This window comes from Mesocricetus auratus, unplaced genomic scaffold (genome assembly GCF_017639785.1).
Source record: "Mesocricetus auratus isolate SY011 unplaced genomic scaffold, BCM_Maur_2.0 Super-Scaffold_100676, whole genome shotgun sequence".
NCBI classification, from domain to species: Eukaryota; Metazoa; Chordata; class Mammalia; order Rodentia; family Cricetidae; genus Mesocricetus; species Mesocricetus auratus.
This window is the reverse complement of record NW_024429266.1, coordinates 58,611,326-58,632,660: the sequence shown is the minus strand read 5'-3', so window position 1 is coordinate 58,632,660 and position 21,335 is coordinate 58,611,326. Positions and strand designations below refer to the sequence as shown.

General features: G+C 46.3%; 1 protein-coding gene across 3 annotated transcripts; it reads left to right on the top strand.

Moving 5' to 3' along the window:
* Nucleotides 1–5,231: 5,231 nt before the first annotated feature.
* On the top strand, nucleotides 5,232–18,411 carry CUNH1orf116 (chromosome unknown C1orf116 homolog). Of its 3 annotated transcripts, none has more exons than XM_005079864.3 (4): nucleotides 5,232–5,380; nucleotides 11,600–11,785; nucleotides 14,940–15,117; nucleotides 16,229–18,411. In XM_005079864.3, the coding sequence occupies exons 2-4, from the start codon at nucleotides 11,681–11,683 to the stop codon at nucleotides 17,740–17,742; spliced, it is 1,797 nt and encodes a 598-aa protein (XP_005079921.1). In that variant the 5' UTR covers nucleotides 5,232–5,380; nucleotides 11,600–11,680; the 3' UTR covers nucleotides 17,743–18,411. The 3 variants fall into 3 exon arrangements, with proteins under 3 accessions (XP_005079921.1, XP_040594209.1, XP_040594211.1); XM_040738275.1 differs by having other exon boundaries at nucleotides 14,937–15,117; XM_040738277.1 differs by lacking the exons at nucleotides 5,232–5,380; nucleotides 11,600–11,785; nucleotides 14,940–15,117 and adding exons at nucleotides 9,230–9,234; nucleotides 9,712–9,721 and having other exon boundaries at nucleotides 16,318–18,411.
* The last annotated feature ends 2,924 nt before the right edge of the window (nucleotides 18,412–21,335 follow it).

Here is a 21,335-nt window from a genome sequence, read left to right as displayed (position 1 = left end):
CTTTGCGTTTTTGATTCTTCATTACTGCAGCAGGAGGCTTATCTGGATTACTTGTTTCAACATTTCTAGACACGGATGTCTATAATTTGGCTCTTAGGGAATTTAAGGAGGATAGCTCAATGAGGTTTTCAAGTAGGAGCCCCACCTGGGTTACACAGTAAGATTCTTAAAAGAAAACAAAACCTTGAGTTATTTTTTAATTTTTCTAAGAGAAGCTAGGTAATTTCAGGCAAGCTGTTAAATACTTCCTAAATTCTATTTGTGGGGCATGGTGTCACATATCTCAGGATTATGGAAAAAATTACAGATTGATTGAGCATTCTTGAATGGCTTTATTGTGTCAGAAACTGCCCTGGGTGCTAGATGCACTGGAAGGAAAAATAAAGACAATGCTGTAGAGAGAGTAAAATGTAGGTTCCATGAAGGAAATAAAGGGTGAGAAAAGAAAATTAAAATTGGGAAGTCTGGGAGAGCCTTTTAGAAAAAGTGCTATTAGGCATGAAAGCTAAACTTTTGTCATAAGTAATCCTTCAAAGAGGAGGAAGGGCATCCAAACTAGGAAGTGGTGGATCTATAAACTCAGTACTGTGAGAGGAACAGAAGTATTTTCCTAAGCAGGCTGTCAGTACAAATGAGGGAAGAAGAAAAATAGGTACCTTTAGAAATGTACAAGGACCCAGCTTTGTGCTCTCTTGGCTATCTTAAGCCCATATTCCACGTGCTTGTGTGTGCGGATGTGTGCATATGCATGTGTCTTCAATTTGTTCCATGTGGGCACATCGAGTTCTGTCTGCTGTTGCTGTATTCTCAGCTCCCACTAATGAATGAATATGGATAAATGAAGTCAGGGTCTAAGGAAATAGGCATTGACTTTGATGTCTGCTGTAGAGTGACCGAAAGGACATAAAAGCATTCCAGTGAGTCATCAGATCTTTGTCTCAGAAGAATTTTATTAGCTCTTACTGAGGAGTCCAAGAGCTTTCATATGACTAAAGCCAGAGCTTCAAATAAAGTGACTCTTCAAAACATATCCTCATTGTTGTGGAAATTTCTAAATACGAGAAACAGAAGGGCCCAAAATGTAGAAGCAAAAATACTTTGGAGGCTTTTCAACAGCAATACTGGAAGCTTGTAACAGATGGTAACTTAAAACTGTCTGCAGCCACTCAAGTACAGGGATGAAAATAATCTTATTTTCAGACTTACAGGGTTCTAAGCATTTGTCCTTGGGAAATTAATAGAAACTGCTCAGCCAAAAGAAGAGGGCCTGCACTCCAGGTAACTCCACAGGGAAGGAATTTCTCCCAGTTATTGATGAAGATAACAAAATGACAGCCATTGACCAGTGTACAGAACAACTTTCCCCAAACTGATGCAGCTCTGAAGAGTGCAGGAAATATAATGTATATGTGAGTGTTTGGAGAGGGAGTTTACATAACGGGTGGGGGAGAAGGGTATAGAGATACATAGAAAAGGAAAAATGGCTATATATCTAATAGCTCAACTATCAACACTTGTGTAATAATAGGAAAACTGTGTGTGTGTGTGAGTGAGAGAGAGAGAGAGAGAGAGAGAGAGAGAGAGAGAGAGAGAGAATATATGGGGGTGAGAATGTGGGCATAGATGTGATAGGAATAGTACTGCAGTACTGTTTAAAAAAAAAAACAAAGCCATCTTCTTGCTCAGTACAAAGAAGATACACATACCTAACCTATAAACATAAACTCCAAATTCTTCTAGCAGGTGGGCTAGAGAAACTTCCAAAAAGAGACAAGGAAGAACCTACTCCTGTAAACTACGTAGCAATTAAGTAGTTTCAGAAACTAAAGTTCACTTTAGTATATGGCTTAGTTTCCATGTATACTAGGCTTAGTAAGACTCATGATGAAAGCTTGGCGGTTTATTAGCTATGACCTAATAGCCAAATTATACTCTTCTGAATCCATTCCTAGTTATTCCTTATTTAAAATCAGCTCTTCATTCCCCAGGCTGTACTTGAACCATAAAACTTTCTGCCCATATCTTAGAGGTCACACTTAGAGGCCCCAGCACTCATCCCCATGAAGACAGAGGGCACCAATGTTTCCCGAGTAAAGAAAACACATTTCCTTTAAGAGAAAAGGAAGGAGGACGCTGACCATTTTGGTGTGCCTTGAGTGTGAGTAGTTCAGATGGAGGCTCAGAACTGTTTTGCAGCCTGACTTTGTAAGGAACGGCAAGGGGCCAACATTATTTATTTTGATTTAAAGTCAATGTGAATATGTGTGCATACACACCTGCCCATACTTGGGTCACGAGTGACTGCCTCACTCACTCACTGAGTCAGCCCGACTGAGGAAGGAAATTGTAAAGCAGCCTTTTACTTAAAGGAGGTCATTCTACTACAACAGTGTACCAGCAGGGACAAGGACTATGGAAACAGAGTCCTGGAAGCTCATCTGTAATTGGGTGTCAGAATCAGATCATCCAATAGGAATTCATTTCCAACTCTCAACAGTACCTCTCCAAACACCAGTGACCTACATGGACCATCAAGAGTTATCTCAGGTATCTCTGACTTGGGAGGCTTCCCTCATCTGTAGTCCAGGCCACCTTCTTCATTCACTGGGAACCTTTGAGGCTTGTATTTTTCCAAACAAAAAGGAAAGCAAAGCAAAATCATGCTCAATTCCAGGGAAAATAGTTAAGAAAACAGAGAGCAAGAAACACCAGAGTTACGATAGTAGTTTATTTCATCCAGGACGTGTGTGTGCTTTGAGGGATGGGGAGAGGAGCTGAGGCTTATACATAATCTCAGCTATAATGTTAATGTTTTATAACTGAGTAGTAGACAGCAGGTGCTGTACCCAGGTACCTGAAACATGCATTTCCCAAGACAAGTGTCTAGGGTGAAAGAAAAAAAGGATTATTTTATTTTATTTAAAAATCACCTACCTGGGAAAAGGTAGGAGACCTTCCAGATTATTCTCATTTCATTGTAAGTTTAAAAATGGACTGTTTGAGGTCTTTTTGGAGATTCATTGAATTTTTGTTTGCATTTTAAGCAAATATTTAAATCACTCACCTATATAAACCTGAGTCAAATATAGTGACCTCAGTCATTGGTAGAGTCCATGTAGTGACTAGATAGGGAGGTCCCTTCCTTTTTTCTCATTATTATGACATCACATTTGTTTGATGATGTGTTAGAAACAGAGGTCATAGCCCTGAAGACTTCAGTCATCTGTGATCCATATGCGTCAGGTTGTTCCAAGCTTTCTCAGATTATTTCTCATCTGGACAATGTAGTTCTTATTTCCCTCCCATCTATAATCACAGAAGAAAGATGGAAGCCATGTGTCACCCTAGAAAACATATAAACATATGAAAGCCAGAAATGGAATAAGAATGAAAGAAATTGTTAGAATCAAGTATGCAAATTATCTTTGTACTTAATGCTTCCCACTGGGGATTTTTTTTTTCCAAAATACAGGCAGACTGGGCTCATACCCGGCAACTGTGATGGTTGATTTGATTGTCAGTTTGACTGTATAGGAAATAAATGATTAGGTACATCTTCAATACGAGCTGAATCAGAGCTCTGCAGTCACAAATGAGCATGAAACACTAGGCCCTCTCTGTCTCCCTTAGCTGCCCACTAAAGCCTACTTGTCTGGTATAGACAGCTGTGTGACCATGGTTGCGCCCACCAACAGAAAATGAGACATTCTCAAGCCCCAGGATATTGTTTGGTAATGCTTTGCATCCCAAAACAATAGAACCAGGAATTTGAGAGGAGTCTATGCTGGAAGACAGCAAAGATGATAACTCTCGGGGTACCAGCATATAGAAAAAAGACAGCCATGATGTCTCAAAATCGGGGGCTGTAAAAAACACTCTTTTCTGCCAAAATGCCATACCAGGCAATCTTGCTGTTGCTGTCTCTACACTAGTGTCTTAAAAAATGGTTTCATGTCACTAGTCTCTTGGAATTGTTACTGCAGAGTGAGGCCCTTGCTTCTTGAATGAAGATCTAAAATCATATGGGAAGCATGCCTCTGGGCATACCTGTGAGGTTTTATCTAAATTAGGCTAACTGAGTTGAGAACACACACACACACACACACACACACACACACTGTTGACAGGATGATTACATGGACTAGGGTCCTGGATGTCTGAATTAAAAGGAGGAAGTACGTTGACCACTAGTCATTTAATCTCTCTATGAAGTGTGCATAGTAACCCAGCACAGAGAAAGGGCTTACACTGAGCAAACCTTGCAGGACTATTCTAAATTTCCTTTTTGCCCTGTTACTGTCAGCAAGTGAAATACAGCTGGTAGCTCTAGGGATAAGCTGCATTCAGGGCAATAAGGCAGCGTGAGCGGAAGTCCTGTCTGGCATGAGTGGCATCTGCACCTGGAGGGAGATGTCTTCCTGGAAGCAGGAGACTCCTTGGCCCACTCTCCTCTCCCATATACACACCAAACATTTCCCCACAAAAGAAGTACTTGCTGGGCTGGTGGGTAGCTGGCTTGACTTGCATTTAATGTCAATCGCCACCTGAGCAACCAAGGAACCAGAGACCCAAATGACAGAGTTCAAGTCCTCCTCTTTCTGGCTGCTACAGGTTTTGTCGTTTGTTTTGTTTTGTTTTTAATCCAGAAAAATGACTTCCTAGAAGAGGGAGAGAAATTTGTTTTATTTCCCCAGAAAGAAAAAGGCCAGGACGGCTCTCAGCAAGCGGGTGACCCAGCTACGTTGTTAACTTTGAGGTCCCCGAACCTCCTCTGGATATGAAACTGTCTGTGGCTGAGAGTTAGAAAAGCTGGCTACAAACTAGCCACCAGAATGTTAGCCTGGAGAATACTTTGTCAGCTTCAAGTGGAGGAAGGCTGGTCCAAACAGGAAACCCGGTTCTCAGCAGGCCGGTAGAAGTGCATAGTCCCCGGCCGGACTGTTGGGACTGTTGCGTTCCTTTCAAGAAAGAAAACCAAGCACCTTTGGCTTACTTCCACCCTGCCAAACTCTCCTGGCTATCTTTCCACGCTCAGCTCAAACCAGCTCCAGCCCTCTACCTTTCTTTTTATTATTTAAAAAGCTCTCTTTTGGCTGTAAGCCAAAAAAGGGGCGGGGACAGGGAGCCGGAGTTGATTGGCTAAATCCTCCCTGACTGAACAGCTGGAATGAGGAGTAAGGGAGGGAAGCTAGGATTGGCTGAGGGTCAGCAGCAGGGTGTGTCCAGGCAGCGCAGATGAAGCTTTTACCTGTCTAGGTAAGTCAGGAGGAGGTCAAAAGAAAATAGTAGGAGACGCGGCCGGCGGAGAGACAAGCTCCATCTCTGCCCTTTGGAATAGAAGGTCCTTCCTTTCTTCTCTTCAGACCCCAACCCAGAGAAGGTGAGTCAGTCACTAATTCTTGCCTGTTCTACAACAAGGGAAGGTATCTTAAGGGAAGGCTTCAGGGCTGTGCTGGGGAGTGCTGCAAGAGCGTCCCTTTATATCTAGCCAGCCTGGGCTTCTCATCTCTGTTGCTCAAGTCTCTTGGTCAGCCTAAGATTAAGGCAGAGTTAAAATATTCCTATGGAGGACTAGGGAACATCTCTTGCATTTACTTGTTTAAGTTACATAAGCATATTGCACAAACAGAAACCAGAGTCAGGCATGCTGGTGTGCACTATAGTCATAGTACTCAGAAGGCCGAGACTGGAGATGGAAAGTATGAAGTCAGGCTTCCGGGCTATACAGCAAGTTCCAGGCCAGCCTATCACACCTGATACGACCTGTCTCAAAGGAAAAACAACAACAACAAACAACAAAAAATAACTTTGTTTAGAATTTGGAAATTCCCATCTCTGAGCAGCTAAGATCAAGTGGTGATTTTGAAAGAGAGTAAGTGGATAATTGGAGCAGCCAGAGTCAAAATGGTGGGGAAGGCCCTGCAGTGAGCCAGGTACCTTATTTCTCCATTACGTGTGTAAAAGGAAATTCTCTCATGGCCCTGTGTCTATCTTTATTTAAGTAAAGGGTGCAGCATGTATTACTAGATAATGTAAAGTCTAAATTGAGCTAGCTTGCTTGCAGTGGGAATTGAGGCTTGGAAATGTTGAGAAAACTCCAGTTCAGGCTAGCATTTTATCTTTGGAAAACCCACAGATAATTTAGCTCCGATCAAGCTCACTTAGGGTCCACAAGTTAAATCTCTGAGTTTACCTGTTAGTAGATGCAGACCCTGGAAAACAGAAAGTTACTTGGCCATGCTGGGCCTCACCCCATTTTATTTCATCTCAGCATACCAAGCCTAACCAGACTGCCAAGTGGGGCTCAGGCCAAGGTGATGCGGCAGAGTCCTCAGAGAGGAGAAACAGACTGGGGTGAAGGCTTTGCTTCGCGCTTCCCGTGTCCCAGCTGACAAAATAGTGCAGCAGGTGCACCTGCCTAAGGAAGCAGCATGTAGAAGTCCAGCCAGAAATAAGCTCTCATCATCATCACGGGTGGTGACGTGCAGACCTCTGGCTTCCACAGAGAAAAGGGGACGTGAAAAGACATCAACACATGGCCCTAGAGCAGTGGTTCTCAACCTCCCTAAAGCTGTGGCCCTCTAATACAGTTCCTCATGTTGTAGAGACCCCCAACCATAAAATTACTTTCATTGCTACTTCACAACTGTAATTGTGCTACTGTTATGAATCACAATATAAATATTTTTTTGGAGACAAAGGTTTGCCAAAGGGGTTGTGAGACATAGGTTGAGCACCACTGCCCCAGATGAGTGTATTATGTTTCTGCTCCCGAATGCTGGAGCTCCAAATGTTAACTTCCCTTACCCCATGGAGTCGGCCAGTTTCACTCACTGACTGAAGACTATCAGAGGAGGCAGATGTCAGCAGTAAGAGTCATGGGGGTCACCTGCAATGTCTAACAGGGCTCTTCTGTACCTACGGTATTCTACCAAGCCCCTCCCACAAAGCACTAGTAAAAGAGAGACTAACATTGTACAAATGGCAACAATTTCGGTCTTGGTGGTGTTTTTATTCTGTTTTCTGGGTATTCTCTGGGCTGAGTCAGCAGAAAACAGAGCCCCTTGCCGAAGAGCAGCATTCCCCTGTGGCCTGGGCTGAGTTCTTAGGAGACAGGAGGGCGTGCTCGCGGGACAGGATGTTGCAGAGGCCTGAATCTGTTCAGAAGGTCTGATTCAGATAGCCCTGTCCACACCCACCGCTTTGGATGCCAGGGCTCTGGGTGCCGTTTATTTACTCTCTTGCAAGGCTTGGCTAGTATCAGAGAAGTAGTTAATATTTAATGTGTCTTTGGATGGGAGGCCTGACTATAGGCTGTGCACATTTCCTGCCTTGTTCCCTTTACCCTTGAGTCTCCAGAAGAGGTCAAGGGTGAAAAGATACCAGCCTCTCACCTCGACTGCTTTCCTTGTTTCTCAGGGTTCTTATCAGGCAGAAATGCCTAGAGTTTCGATTGCTGCGCTGATACAGCCCACAAGTTTCAAGGTTATAAATTCAGTAGAAGAAAACAGCACATGTAGATTAGGCCAGGGCCGGGCCAGGAATGGAGAGCAGTAGGAGAATGGGCTTTTTTTTTTTTTTTTGGTTTTTCCAGGGTTTCTCTGTGTAGCAGCTCTAGCTGTCCTGGAACTCACAGAGATCCACCTGCCTCTGCCTCCCAAGGACTTGGATTAAAGGCATTTGCCATGACTGCCGGTCTAAGAACAGATGTTTCCTGCTCAGTCTGAGTCAGAAAACAGGGTGTGGAAATAGGGTTCCAGGAGCTGGGTGCTTGCTTGTTCTGAGATTATGTGGCACCGACAGCATCACCTGCACTACGTTTAGTGCTGTTTCTTTACTGTTTACTTTATCCTGCTGTTGTCAGGATAACCAAGTGACCTAGAAATACAAAGCTTAACCAGATAATGCACAGGGCTTAAGGTGGGATGTAGAAGAGAAGGGGACCTTTGGACTTTTGGTGGCAGAGTGGCCAATGACCCTTAGAGCCATTCCTACTTCACTTAGGAATTTGGGGAGATTCCCAGTGTTCTCAACTGTGAAAGGGAGAAAATGCTACCAGATTCCACTGAAGATCCCGGTAGCATGTCTGAGAGCACTTTGCAGGGGCAGATGGTGGGAGGCAGGGCTGTGCCCACCCTAGCTCCTTGGTTGCTTCTGGTGTAGGAATGGGAGTGCAGTGGGCTTCCCTCCCGGGAGGAACCAGAAGCCCGCAGTACAGCCTGAGGCACACATGAAGGAACAAAGCTAGTAATTTTCTGTGAAAGTAAGAGACACCACCTCACCCATTTGGAGAAAATATTACATTAATTGTAGTGAGTCACCTTAGAGATTTATTACTTGTTAAACATGGAAAACTGGAGCCAAAAATAGTTCCATGGATCCACACCGGCTCCTTGAAAATAATGGTTTTGTCTTATACAGTGCCAATTGGGGGCTCACAAATGCTAATCTAAACAAACATCTGCAAAGTCTTCTGTGCCACTTGCTCTATGAGAAATAAAAGACTATGAAAAAGCTTACAGTGGTGGACTGAAGTCAAGAAGAAGCCTCCATCCAAGTAGCTCACCCAATAGACTTATTCAGACAGAATTGGTTTTTTTATTCAATGTTGCAAAATTTTTATTTCTTCAACTTTTGTTATGGTAACCTTATGATTCTTTTTTTTTTCCTGGCAAAAAGACACAGGTTTTATTATTTTTTAACATGCATTCAAATAACTTTCTTTTTTTCCAGTTTAAATTTAGATAAGAAACGAGGTTGCTTCACAAGTCAGTTCCAGGTCCCTCTCCCATTCCCTCCCCTCCTCCCGTGCCCTCCCCCCACCCCCCCCGTTATCCCCTCATTCCCCCAGGGAGGGTGAGGCCCTCCATGGGGGTGCCCATAGTCTGTCATTTCATATAGGGCAGGGCCTAGACTCTTCCCTAAGAGTTCAGGGTGAGAGTGCACCTCACATTGTTCTATGGGAGTCCAAAGTCCGTGTGTATACTTGGGATGGGTACTGATCTGCTGCCCAAGGCTCAATAGGTTTCCTAGGCCTCCTCACTGACACCCAAATTCAGGGGGTATTGATCAGTCCCATGCTGGATTCCCAGGCTGATGCCTGGGATTCAAGAGTTAACCTTTGTCTGGTCAGCTGTTTCTGGGGGTTAAACCAACCCAGTTTTAATCCCTTTGATCATCAGTCCTCCCTCTCTGTTACTGGCTTTCTTGAGTTACTGGCTTTCTTGAGTTCAGCTCAGTACTTAACCAGCCACTAAATGAGTTAGCTCTTTGACAGTTTCATACATGTATATAGTTTATTCCGGTTGCTGTTTCTGGCATCCTTCCTTTTCCCCTACCCCATCACCCTTTCTTCCTCCCTGCCTGTCCCTTTCCAACTCTCCCAGATTCATGACTTGGGACTTTGTTTAGTGGCCCATTTAGTTTATCCAGGGCCATCTTTGTGAACAGTGGTGGGATCACCAGGCTATACATGGAATTCACTCTCTCCCTTTCCCTGAATCTATCCCTAGGAAGTAGTTCAGCAGTGAGGGGTAGGGCGTACCTAGTCACGCCTCCATCCTTGCTTGGTTATTGGTGGACCCATTCTTGTGAAGACCCAGTGCATTGTTGAGAAGTCATGATTACATAGATATGCCATGCCTCGATGGTGACAACACACACACACACACACACACACACACACACACACACACACACACACACACACACACGTGTGCTCGTGCATGTGTGCTGCGTTTCTGACTCTTTCGGTCTTTCCACCCACTCTTCCACAATATTCCCAGAGCCTTGGTGAGGGCATTATGAATGCCTTGTTTAGGATGGAGCACTCAACTGTTGCCTACACTTAGCTCTATGTGCAGACATGTTTCTGCAGACAGCAGTTTTGAGTGACTTTGCAGAATGTTAGGAACTGGTTAGTACACTCTGAACCTGGACAAACCCTGAAGAAATGCAAAGCTAAGATGGCTAAAGCCAGTCTACAAGGATTCTTGAGTTTCTGTTTCTTTGGGCTTGGGATGTTGAGGAACTGACCTGGTGGAGAAATCCCAGAGCTACCCCACCCAGTGTTGATTGGCATGGGGCTTCTTCGTTGTCCCTTCTCTTCTGGGCCCCTCCTCATCTTCTGAGAAGCTGTGAATCCTGTGTGTCTGGCTCAGGACCCTGCCTTTTTCTCTCCCCAGCATCCTGTCCCATTTATGGATCTCTCCTAAGCAGGGGAGTAGCCTTGCGAGGCCTTCCTTGCCTTACCCTTGCCGGCATGATCAGGTTGGAAGACCTAACTGAACCCGAAGCTGACATTGGCACTGGAGTGACTATTGGCAGAGGAATATGTACCCTGGCACCTAAGCCCCAAGTCCCCAGATCTCCAATAAAACATCTTGTCCTAGGACAATTTGCCTTCTATTAGGAGAGTAGCAGAAATGATTAAAACATAGTATAGTGTTACAAGCAAAATATGGATCTGAGTTGTATAAAATTTATTGTAATTCTAGCTGTCCCCAAACTTTCTGTTTGAAAATCTTTTAGATTTTCATTTTCCATAAAAAGAGTTACTCTTGACCTGCCCTGGTCTGGTGGACTATTTCCCATAGAAAAAAAAATCCTTGGGAAGTCCAGTGGCAGCGGTGAGGTGGCTTTTTGTTTGTGTTTGGTTTTTGCTATTGCTGTCGCCACAATGAAATTGAACTGTTTCTCCCCATAGAAGCTGGGTTTAGAGAGGAGCTACACTGGACATTTTTTCCCATTCATTTGATGTAGTCCAGGGAACTTCACTGCGAATGCATAAATGACAGAATACAAGTGAGGGAAACGGGACTGCTCTCAACCATTGCAGGTGCCATGTTCATATGGCCGAGGACGGAGAGATGACATCAGCCTTCTTGGGGGCAGTGTCATATTTATGATATTATTAACAGTGATTGCAGCTGACATTATTGGGCATATACTGTACTACATAGGCTATTCCATTTTTCTATTCTCATAATAACTCTAGGAAGTGCATTATTAAGGGCCCTGTTCCTTTCTCTCAAGCCTGTAATCCTCCATTTAGACAGAACCCTTCTCTCCAAAACTCTTGTTCCCTGTGCGTGGGTTTAATTTGGTCTGAGATGGATTTTTATAAGAACAATAGTATCTGCTGCCACAGAGCTGTTCTAACTGACCTCTCATTTAATCCTTACGTTAATCATATTTAACAAGTAATTTGCCTAAAATCAAAACATTAAGTGGTTCAACTGGGTTTTGAACCCAGAACCCAATCCCTCAACCTTACAATATATATTGGTTTTCATAATGAAATTACAAGTCAAACTCCTTGCTTCATAGAGGAAAAAACAAAAAGAAGCTAAGAGGAAGACCACAACCTCTTTTCTGACTAGCCTATATCTCTGCTCCCTGAATCCATCTTTCTGCATGCGTTTGAGCAAGCTTATGTGTCCCTTCATGCAGACTGGGGGTGGAGTTCTGACATGACCGGCCCATGGCTCCCTTCCAACTCTGTGCCTGCTTGGTATCTTGCTGCCATAAAACCCCAGGGCCCGAGCAGTGCTTTGTAGAAGCCTCTGCTCACACGTGGCTTTGATTGTTCTCTTTTCAGGCCCAGCTTGGGACATTCTTCACTTCCATTCACTTCCTCTCTGGCAGCCCCTTTCACCACCCCTGCGCCTTGCTTCAGGCGATGCCCAAGAGGGAGCTTTGGCCAGCAGGGCCTTGCTCAGAACCTGTGACCCACATCGGCAGCTGTGACAGCATGATGAGCACCACCTCCGCCCACTCTGGATCTGTATGTACTCTCTCCCTCTTGCAGCCTGGCCTGCTCTGCATGCCTGCCCCACCCCGCCCTGCCCTGCCGTGCCACCCACCATCACTCACTGCACCTTCTCTGTCATCTTCTTCACCAGCGAGTGAATCACTGGGTTCTTGCTGCTTCTGGGTCAGCCCTGGTTCTATAGAGAATTGGGTGGGACAGCCTCGGAGAGCAATAGGATCAATAACCCAGCCCACCCCCCCCCCCACCCCACCCCCCCCCCCCCCGTTTACATTAGGTTAAAGGGCTTATGTGGGGAAAGGAGCAGGCACTCAGGTCGTGGTGGAAACCAGAAGGCAGATTCTTATAGCCCATGGACTCTTAGAATCCTCTGCAATGAATAGCATGGCTTCAGTTTTCCACAAAAAGCAAAGGAAACAGAGTAATTGGGAGCCTTATGGAGCTGAACGCATCCAGATTCCCTCCCCAGAAGCCAGACTACCTTGGGCATTTCACCAATTTCTCTACACTTCAGTGTCCTCAGTTTGAGGTTGTTTGTTGTTTGTTTGTTTGTGGCTGAGACCTTGGCTTGTGGTCTCACTGTGTTACCCTGGCTAGGCTGACATTCACTATTCCAACCAGGCTGACCTTTAACTCACAAAGAACCACCTGCCCCTGACTCCCAAGTGCTGGGATTGAAGGTGTGCACCACCACACTGAGCTAGTCTCAGTTTTAAAATGGGGGGAAATATCAACACCTAATCATAATGGCTCTTGGAGGGAGTAATAAGATGTGTTTGTTGCATGACTTTTACTAGGGAGGTTTAACATTGCACAGACAGACCAAAGAGATTGTTCCTAATATGGAGACTACTTACAGGAGCATGGGTGACTCTGAGCATGGTGACAGCTTGAAGCCTACATTCCTGAAGCTCTCTGACCAACTAACTTGCAGATACTCTCTCTCTCTCTCTCTCTCTCTCTCTCTCTCTCTCTCTCTCTCTCTCTCTCTCTCTCACTTTCTTTTTCTCCCTCTCTCCATCTCTCATCTGTCTACTGCCAATGAAACCTTGGGGAAGGGCCATGTGAATCTTGGAGCTTTCTGAACTCCCTAAGCAGTCTAAGTTTTGTCAGCCGTCTCTTATAAGCTTCTCCAAGGGGAGTGTCTGGGGTAAGAGGACAGCTAAGCAGCATTAAATAGTGTTTAGAAAGCTAGGGCTAGGGTACTGCCCAGCAGTAGATTGACTACCTAGTGTGGACAAGCCCTGGGATCTACCCTCAATGCCTCATAAGATAAGAGAAAATGAGAACTATTCTTTTGGAGTCTATTGACACACTGTAAGTCTTAACACCTGGGAAGCTAAGGTAGGGAGATGATGTTCTCTATCAGCTTGTGCTATATAGTAAAGCTTTGTCTAAACAAAAAACGTTTATGAAATGACTCAGGAGACAGAAGTAGAGTTCTTCTCTCAGAATTCACACAGCACAAAGAAGAAAGTGACTCTTGCATATTTCCTACTGACCTCTATACACCCAGTAACACACATGCCCACAAACACACACATACAAAATAAATAATAAACATTTTAAATAATAAGATAAATAAAGCACTTACCATTTACCTCTTTGTAGAAAATAAATGGCCCCCTATGGACAGAGATAGCAGCTTCCACACTCACAATGCTTAGCTGTTTGTGAGGGCATGTAATAAGCTGTGTTTTTGCTGGACATAATTTTAAATTCTAGGTGTTATAAGGTTGGGGTGAAGGAGTAAAAAATATTCCTCCCATCCAAATGTAAGCATTCCTTTGATGTTTGTCATTGCTACAAAGGGTTTGAACTTTCCTAAAAAGTATGTGAGAAATTAGACTGTGTTTGGAGACGCAGCTCAGGGGAAGTGTTTGCCCTGCAAGCACTAAGAGTCCTGGGTTAGATCACCAACACCACAAAAAAAAATGAATACCAGGTAGAGAGAAGTGAATCAAGAATAAGACTATCCTCAGCAAGTTCAGAACTAACATAGGCTACATGAGACCGTCTCAAAAAAAAAAAAAAAAAGACAGGAAAAAGGCTGGGTGGTGGCGGTGCATACCTTTAATCCCAGCACTCTGGTCTAAAGAGTGATTTCCAGGACAGCCAGGGTTGCACAGAAACCCCCTGTTTTGAAAAACCAAAAAAGGGGGCGGGGGAGGCAAAGAAAGAGGGTTATGAGAGGTTTCTAACAAATGTTAGTATTTTCTCTAGTTAGTGGGTTTGTTGGTTTGTTGGTTGTTTGGTTCGTTTGGAGACAGAGTCGTGCTGGAACTCAGTAGTGTGCCCACCCACCTGGATGGTTAGTTAATAAGTTGCATTATAGAAAAGTAGAGCAGAAAAGGCAAAGTGCTTCAAGTATATGAAATTTTCCTGTTGACATGAGAGGCTGGGGACACAAGGATAACATCCTATTTCTGACTGGCAGACACCAGTGTGAATAGTCACACTCCACTGGACAGTCTATAAAGGAGAAATCCAGAAGGCAGCGACGAAGACCTTTATTCAAGTAACCCCAAGAGCTTTTTGGGGGGACCCTCCCTTGTTATGCAGGCCCAGTCAACTGACAGGTGACTTTAAAGGCAGGCAAGACTGGGGTATGGGATGGAGGTAGTTAACAGCCTCTTCCCCACTCCCCAGGATATTTCTAGAACTATCTGTCAACCTTCCCCAGCAATCTTCGTGAGTCTAGATAGTAACAGGAAGAGGAGTGGAAGCTCAGGCCAAGTGTCACATATCCCCATAGCTTCTTGTGGTTTTTACCTAGCTGCTAGTGGCCCTGGCCTGCCAGGTGGCTGCTGAGAGGTGGCAAATGTTTTTGCAAAGTTGAAGGAGATACAGTCGAGTTTTAGCCATGCTGTTGCCCATGCAATTCACAATTAGATGGGAGAGATACTGGTAGAAACATTAAGATCACATGGAACTGGAATGAAAACCTGGGGCTGCGATAGGGAGTGCCCTTGCCATCCGCCTACCTAGCCTTCAGAACTGCATCCTGGCGGGCTTTAGCCTGCCTGTCCTCCTCGGGTCTGCTTCTGCGAGAAGCAGCTTCACTGATTGGCAGAGCAGAACCAGGGCAAGGTTGCCAGCTTTGCAGTATTCTTTCCCTGTAGCAGGCTGAGTCTTGGGCCCCCCACCTCACAATTCCTTCTCCCAGCAGAGTGACAGTAGCTACGACTTCCTGTCTGCTGAAGAGAAGGAGTGTCTGCTCTTCCTGGAGAAGACCATTGGCTCACTGGAGGCTGAGGCTGACAGTGGACTGTCCACGGACGAGTCAGAGCCAGCCACCAGTCCTCGAAGCTTCCGAGCACTGCCCATCGCCCAGCAGGCTCCCCAGGGTAAGAGATTGTCTAGGGAGGTGACACTCAGAAATGTCTCCTTCTGAACACTTCCTGCCTTGCTTGCCCTCTGATGCAAGCACCTAGGCAGGAGGAACCCTGCAATCTCCTAGCCAGACTAAAGCCTTGTCTCTAGAGGGGAGGGGGGACTCCTGAGAAGCCAGCTTCTGGTGACTTTCTGTGAAGTAACAGAGGCCTAGGAGGGCAAGGGGTTTGGCTAGCTCCCTTCCTGTCAGGGAAGAACCCAAAAAGAGATATGATACCGCATGTAGGGAGGAGTCAGGGAGGCCTAAGTAATTGGCCCAGGAGAGAATGATTCAGCATAGGGAGCTAATCTGGGTGACACAGAGAACAAGACTGTGGGAGATAAGAGAGGTGCGTCCCAGCAGCACGTGGTACCTTGAGGCCCCTGTTAAGAGACAGTAGGAAGACAGTGGAGTTTCAATTTAGTATAAGAGCATGGCATTACACACAGGTAATGAGGAATGTATTCAAGGGTAAGCAAAACATTGCTACTATCATTTATTCATTCAGTAAATATAAGTACTTAACACAGCCTTGGGGCCTCCATTTAGATAGAGTAGAAATGGAAACTTCATGTACCCCGAGGCTAATTCACTGAGCCTAGTGGACCTCACATACCTGGCAAGATCACTAGACAAGATAAGCATGTCACTCACTGGTACAAGGCACTATGCTGTCACAGAATCATGCAGCTCTCACAGAAAGTGAATCGAAAGCCAAAGCATATCAAGCTGACAGCAGAAGCTCCCACTGCGTTCAGTTACCTGGGATCCATGGGATAGCAGAGAGACCATCTCCAAGTCTCTCCCTGCCTTTGGTGAATGCATAGGAGTCAGGGAGAGCCTATGTTAAGGCTTTAAAGCAACTCAGAAGTTTTCTAACCATTTTGTGAAAAATCAGTTCCCAGTCAAAAAGAACCTGTCATTTTTTATCTACTAGTCTACGGGACCTCCAGAAAACGGTGCTGCCCTGTTAAAAGCAGGCAAAGTCAAACAAACCCCGTTAGTGGGGGAGTATGTGCTTTCTGCTTGGTAGTAGCATTCTCTCTCTCTATTGACTCTTTCCCCTGTTCTCCCTAATCCCACAGGAAACCCAGAGGTGATAGACACTCAGCAAGTGCCTTCGCCAAAGAGAGTGGACCAGTCCTCCCGTCCTCCTGAGTCACCCAGTCTGGGTTTCAGATCTGGTTCCTACAGCCTTCCCAGAAACCTCCACCTTGGCAGAAGCCAGAACCTCAGGGAAAGCGCCACCCAGACTAACAGCCAGGGCTCTCAAACACCTGGGCTGTTCTTGGCAGAGCCTGACAAAGGGCAGACCAGCCAGGGCACTAAGCGCTTCCAGCCACCAGCCCCATCCCGGGAGACTACCCTTGATCTGAACACAGTTCTCATCCCCCCACCAGAGGCTTTTCAGGACATTAGGCCAAAGCAAAGTGGGGAAGAGAGCCTGCCTAAAGATCTCGGAGAGAAGAGACACACACCACAGGCCCATACTCTGGTCAGCTCCCAGAAGAAAGAGCCTTCAGAAACTATGTCCCATAAAGCCACTGAGAAAGGCTGGACAGAAGATCCACAACAACAACAGCGGCCTCCTGCCCAGGCATCTCAGAACCCAAGAGCTGAAGAGGCTCCCCTACCATCGGGGGTCAAGCCAAATACCCAACAGGCTCCCCAAGCAGCCTCAAAGGCCCGTAGGCTGCCTCCTAACATCGTATTGAAGAGCAGCCGAAGCAGTTTCCACAGCCATCCCCAGAACTGGCTGTCGAATCACACCGAGGCTACAGACTCTGGGCCTGTCCCTTCTTCGCTACAGGAACAAAAGAAAGCCCGCAGAGAGGCTCTGGAAAAGCTAGGGCTGCCCCAGGACCAAGATGATCCCAGCCTACTTGTAAATAAACATACCAGTAGCCTCAAAGTCAAGGAAGCTCAAGCTCAGAGTCCTTCCCAGGCCCTAGCCACGGTTCAGCAAGCAACTCCAGCTCTGGTCCCAGGGGCTGCTTCAGTTGCAGGGAAAGCTTCCCCAATGAAGGCTGTCACTCCTGCTGCCTCTTCAGGCAAGAGTTGGATTCCTGCCCAGGAAAGCCCTCCAGGGAAGGTTGCAGCTGCCAAGTCTATGCCCATTCCTATCCCTAAGACCTCAAAGGTAAACAGCTCCCTGATACAGCCCAAGCCTGACCCACCGCTGACCCTGCGGGAAAGCAGCATCCCTGGCCTGAGACAGATAAACTTCAAGTCCAATACCCTGGAGCGCTCAGGTGTGGGATTGAGCAGCTATCTCTCGGCAGCTGAGAAGGACCCCAAAAGCCAAACCAGCACATCTCTGGGAAAGAGTCCCACCTTGGACAAGGTTTCGCCCAGCGTCTTGCGTAATTCCCGGCCCCGGCCTGCCTCCTTGGGCATGGCAAAGGACTTTAACGAAATCCAGGGGGGAAAGTTGGTTGGCCTGGGGCAGGGCCAGCCCTCCCAGCAACTGTCCTTCAAAGGACAGAGCCACGACAAGCTTCCTCGACCTCCCTGTGTCAGTGTCAAGATAACCCCAAAGGGCATTCCCGATGGACACAGGAGGGAGGCTCTGAAGAAGCTGGGACTTCTGAAGGAGTAGCTAGGCCACTGGCATAGCCAGCACCAACCCACCAGAAGAGACTGGCTCTACCTAGAGCCTTTGCAGCCTCACAGCTCAGGGCTGATGTCTTCCCTGTCTGAGGTGAAGCAGGAAGGCATATGTTTGTACTCAGAGCAGGTGTGCTGTTGAGTATTTGCATACATCACTCTAACGATGAGTCTCACAGGACAGGGAGGGGGAAGGAGAGAGAGAGAGAGATTTTACAAGTGTAAAGTTCATCCTGTCCCAGAACTGAGTGGAGAAGAGTGGCCAAACCTCAGAAGTAAAGTCTAATGAAACAGAGAGAACGTAAAAAGATGGATGACATTGTGCACGTGACTATGGTCACATGAACTATGGGATGAGTTTCCACAGTAAAATGGAGACTGGCTCATATCTGCCATGCCTCTCTCTCGGGGTCTTCTGGAAACGTCCTGAGGTCAAGGGGAGTTGGTTCAGTATCTCTTTACCCAGTGCCTTTCCCTGTGGTTTCTTGCAGTGCAGGACAAATCTCTGTCTCTGGATCTCATAGTTCACTGATAGCAGGGGGCGCTCCTGCTCTGAGAAAGTCGAGTAAAGGGCCGCACCACACACTCCTCCATTTCTACCTGGAAAAATCCATGCCGTGGGCTTGAAGAATATAATAATAAACTGTGACATGGCTTGTGACTCGAGTCCCTGTTATTCCTGCTTTCTGTCTCCCTGGTTGGTTGCAGGACAGGTCAACACTGAGCTGGAAGCCCCGCCCTGTGGCTTATTCCTTCTCCATGCTATTCAAAAGTCTTCAGGTTTCCTGGGGGCTGGAGAGGTGCCCCCATGGTTAAGAGTATGTAAGATTCTTTCAGAGGACCAAAGTTCAATTCCCAGCACCCACTTACAACTGCCTATAACTCCAGTTCAGCCTCAGGGGATCCAACAGCCTCTTCCGACCTCCAAGGACTCCTGCACTCACATGCACATAATAGCACACAGACACACACTCATGTAACTAAAAATAAAATTTTTGAGTTTTTTTTAAAGAAAGTTTTCAGATGCCCTCAATTCCAAAGATGGAAACCCAGACTACAGACTATTCTAATGGAGGGAAATCTTAGAAAATGCTGTTTATTTTTTCTTTAACAAGGGACTATATTGTAACTCATTCTTAATAATTCAGAAAAATTCTTCCTCTAAATTTCCTAAGGAGTTGCATATGCATTAAGTGAAATGGGTAAGTCTTGTGGCCAGACACGACCCTCCTTTCCTTACAGCAGTATATCTCGTGATGACTATGAGATGGTGGTAGTGGAGGTGCCCAGAATGGGGGAGCGGGAAAGTGACTGCTGCTGGGAAGATGCTCTTTGGTCCTCCTATCATCTCTGGTCTGTGTCCTTAGGGACCCATCAATGTCAAAGATCTACTTATGAGACTGATGAGATGGTTAGGATTAAGGGCAGCAAACGACTCCTCCCTGTCACGGTATGTGAGGTGTGGGTGTGGCAGTTTCTGTGTGCACTCTTTACACGCCCCCACATTCTCACACACCCAAACGTCTGCTACCTGGTTCCCAGCTCCAGGTGAAGATCTGATCTCTCGGAGCTGGAGAGGACTCCCACATTGGCCAGGCTCTATCATTACAGGCTCTGCAAAGGCAGAAGGCCAATTCCAGAGAACGAGCTTGACATGCTCTGTGTATTTCCAGACACAAGCTGGTTCCCTGTTCATTCATTGCATGATTAAGAGAGAGCCGTGAGTTACACCTCAGTTGATACTGAGACTTAGTGGCAGTCTGGAGGCATCACGAGGCTGACTTTGTCTTGGTCAGAAGGCCGCCTACACCACCTCCATCCACGAGAAGGGGAAGTTGGCATTCATACTTGCCAGAGGCACACACAGCCTGCACCTGGCCCTCTTCATCTTCACCACAGCGATAGGCCCGTGTCCCCCATTCTCTTAGTGAGAACAACTCCTTTCTGTTTTATTTGAAGATCCATGCTTCCCCATATGCTTGTCCTTCCCAGGACATCCTGCTTTAAAGAGTTGAGGAGAGCCTGAGGTAAACGTTTGCCACACCAACGTGAAGATCTGAGTTCAATCCCATGCACAAAAAACTCCCCTCTCCACAAAAAATAGGCTTGGTGACACAAGCTTGCAATCTCACTTCTGGGGAGATAGAGACAGGAGGCTTTCTGAGCTTTCTAAGAGACTCTGTCCCAAAAATCAAAGTGAAACCCTCCACATACACCCATATGTTCTCTGTCTCTGTCTATCTCTCCCCTGCCCCCACCCCCACACCACACACACACACACACACACACACACACACACACACACACACACACAAGGAAGGGCAAAGACGCCGTTTTTTCAGGATGCAAGAATATGAATCCAACCTTGGCTATCTTCATTTTGAAGAGGAGCAGAAAGGTCCAGTGAGGACATCCATCTCCCCAAAGGTGAGGCTACACCCAACTGATCCGACTGGTCTATCCTCTAGTACCCAGACAGGAAGGAGTTCCCTTCGTCATCTTGAACTGGTGGGGTGAAAGATGGGAGTGGGTTAAGAGCTGCTTCTCTTTTCAGACGTTGTAAAACCCTATGTATGATTTTAAAGGCCAAACTGACAGCTCTAATTTCACTTGGATCTTAGATGCCTGCCATATCCCACCAGGGAGTCTTGCTGCTGCTACATGCAAGTCATCTTCCAAATATAGAAGTAAGCTTCCCCCAAGCCTGGCACAGTGGGCTATGTGCCCCCTAGATGTATGGATGGCTGCCTCTCTGAGTCAGCACTCGTGGGTCACCCTGGGAGCACTGCACTGTGATTCCAGAGAGGCACAGCAGGCCTACGCGCCATCGTACACGGCAGTCTGGACAGGCCCACTCACCTCTGAGCTTCCCCACAGTGGAAGGACATTTTGGCAGAAGCCATCCTATGACCTGTGGGGTGGGCAGTTGTGCAAGCATTGGCATGTGTTTTATGGGAGGAAGGGCAGGTTTCAGAGGGGGAGTACACGTTCTCACCGGTGTGCTGAGTCTGACCCGGAAGTGAAGGGTGAAGATATGTGGGAGTGGGAAGGCGTCTCTCTCCCTCCCATGGCTTCCATGGTCGTCTGTGTGGGCAGAAAGATCATACAATCAGAAAGTGAAGCTTCAGTCTCATAGATCCAGGATGCACAGGTGAAATCATGTCCATCTCCAGCATTCTGTGCAGGATTACAGATGTAACGCTTCTCTGAACTTCTTGTCTTTGAGTGAATATCGGGCAGGCAGAACAATGCTCAGAGTTAATATTCATTTTAGACACATCGTGTAATCCTAGGGTGTACTTCTGATTCTTATCTTTTTCAAAAGTAAAGTGGGGGTAGTACTACCAGCCGTTTAAGGTTATCAGGATAAATAGAGCACACTCTTAGCAACTCAGGAAACCCTTCTTTCTCTGGGGAAGACACAAGTTTGGAAGCCAAGTGCTCAGGTAATTAAATTCTGCAAGGTTGCAATATATGAAGTCCAAATTAGTCCTGTCTTCTTCGGCTTACCCTCCAGATGATACAACTGGTGATATACATTTTGTTTCCTGGAGTTGGAAGAGGAAAGTATCTGCTTGAATCTGA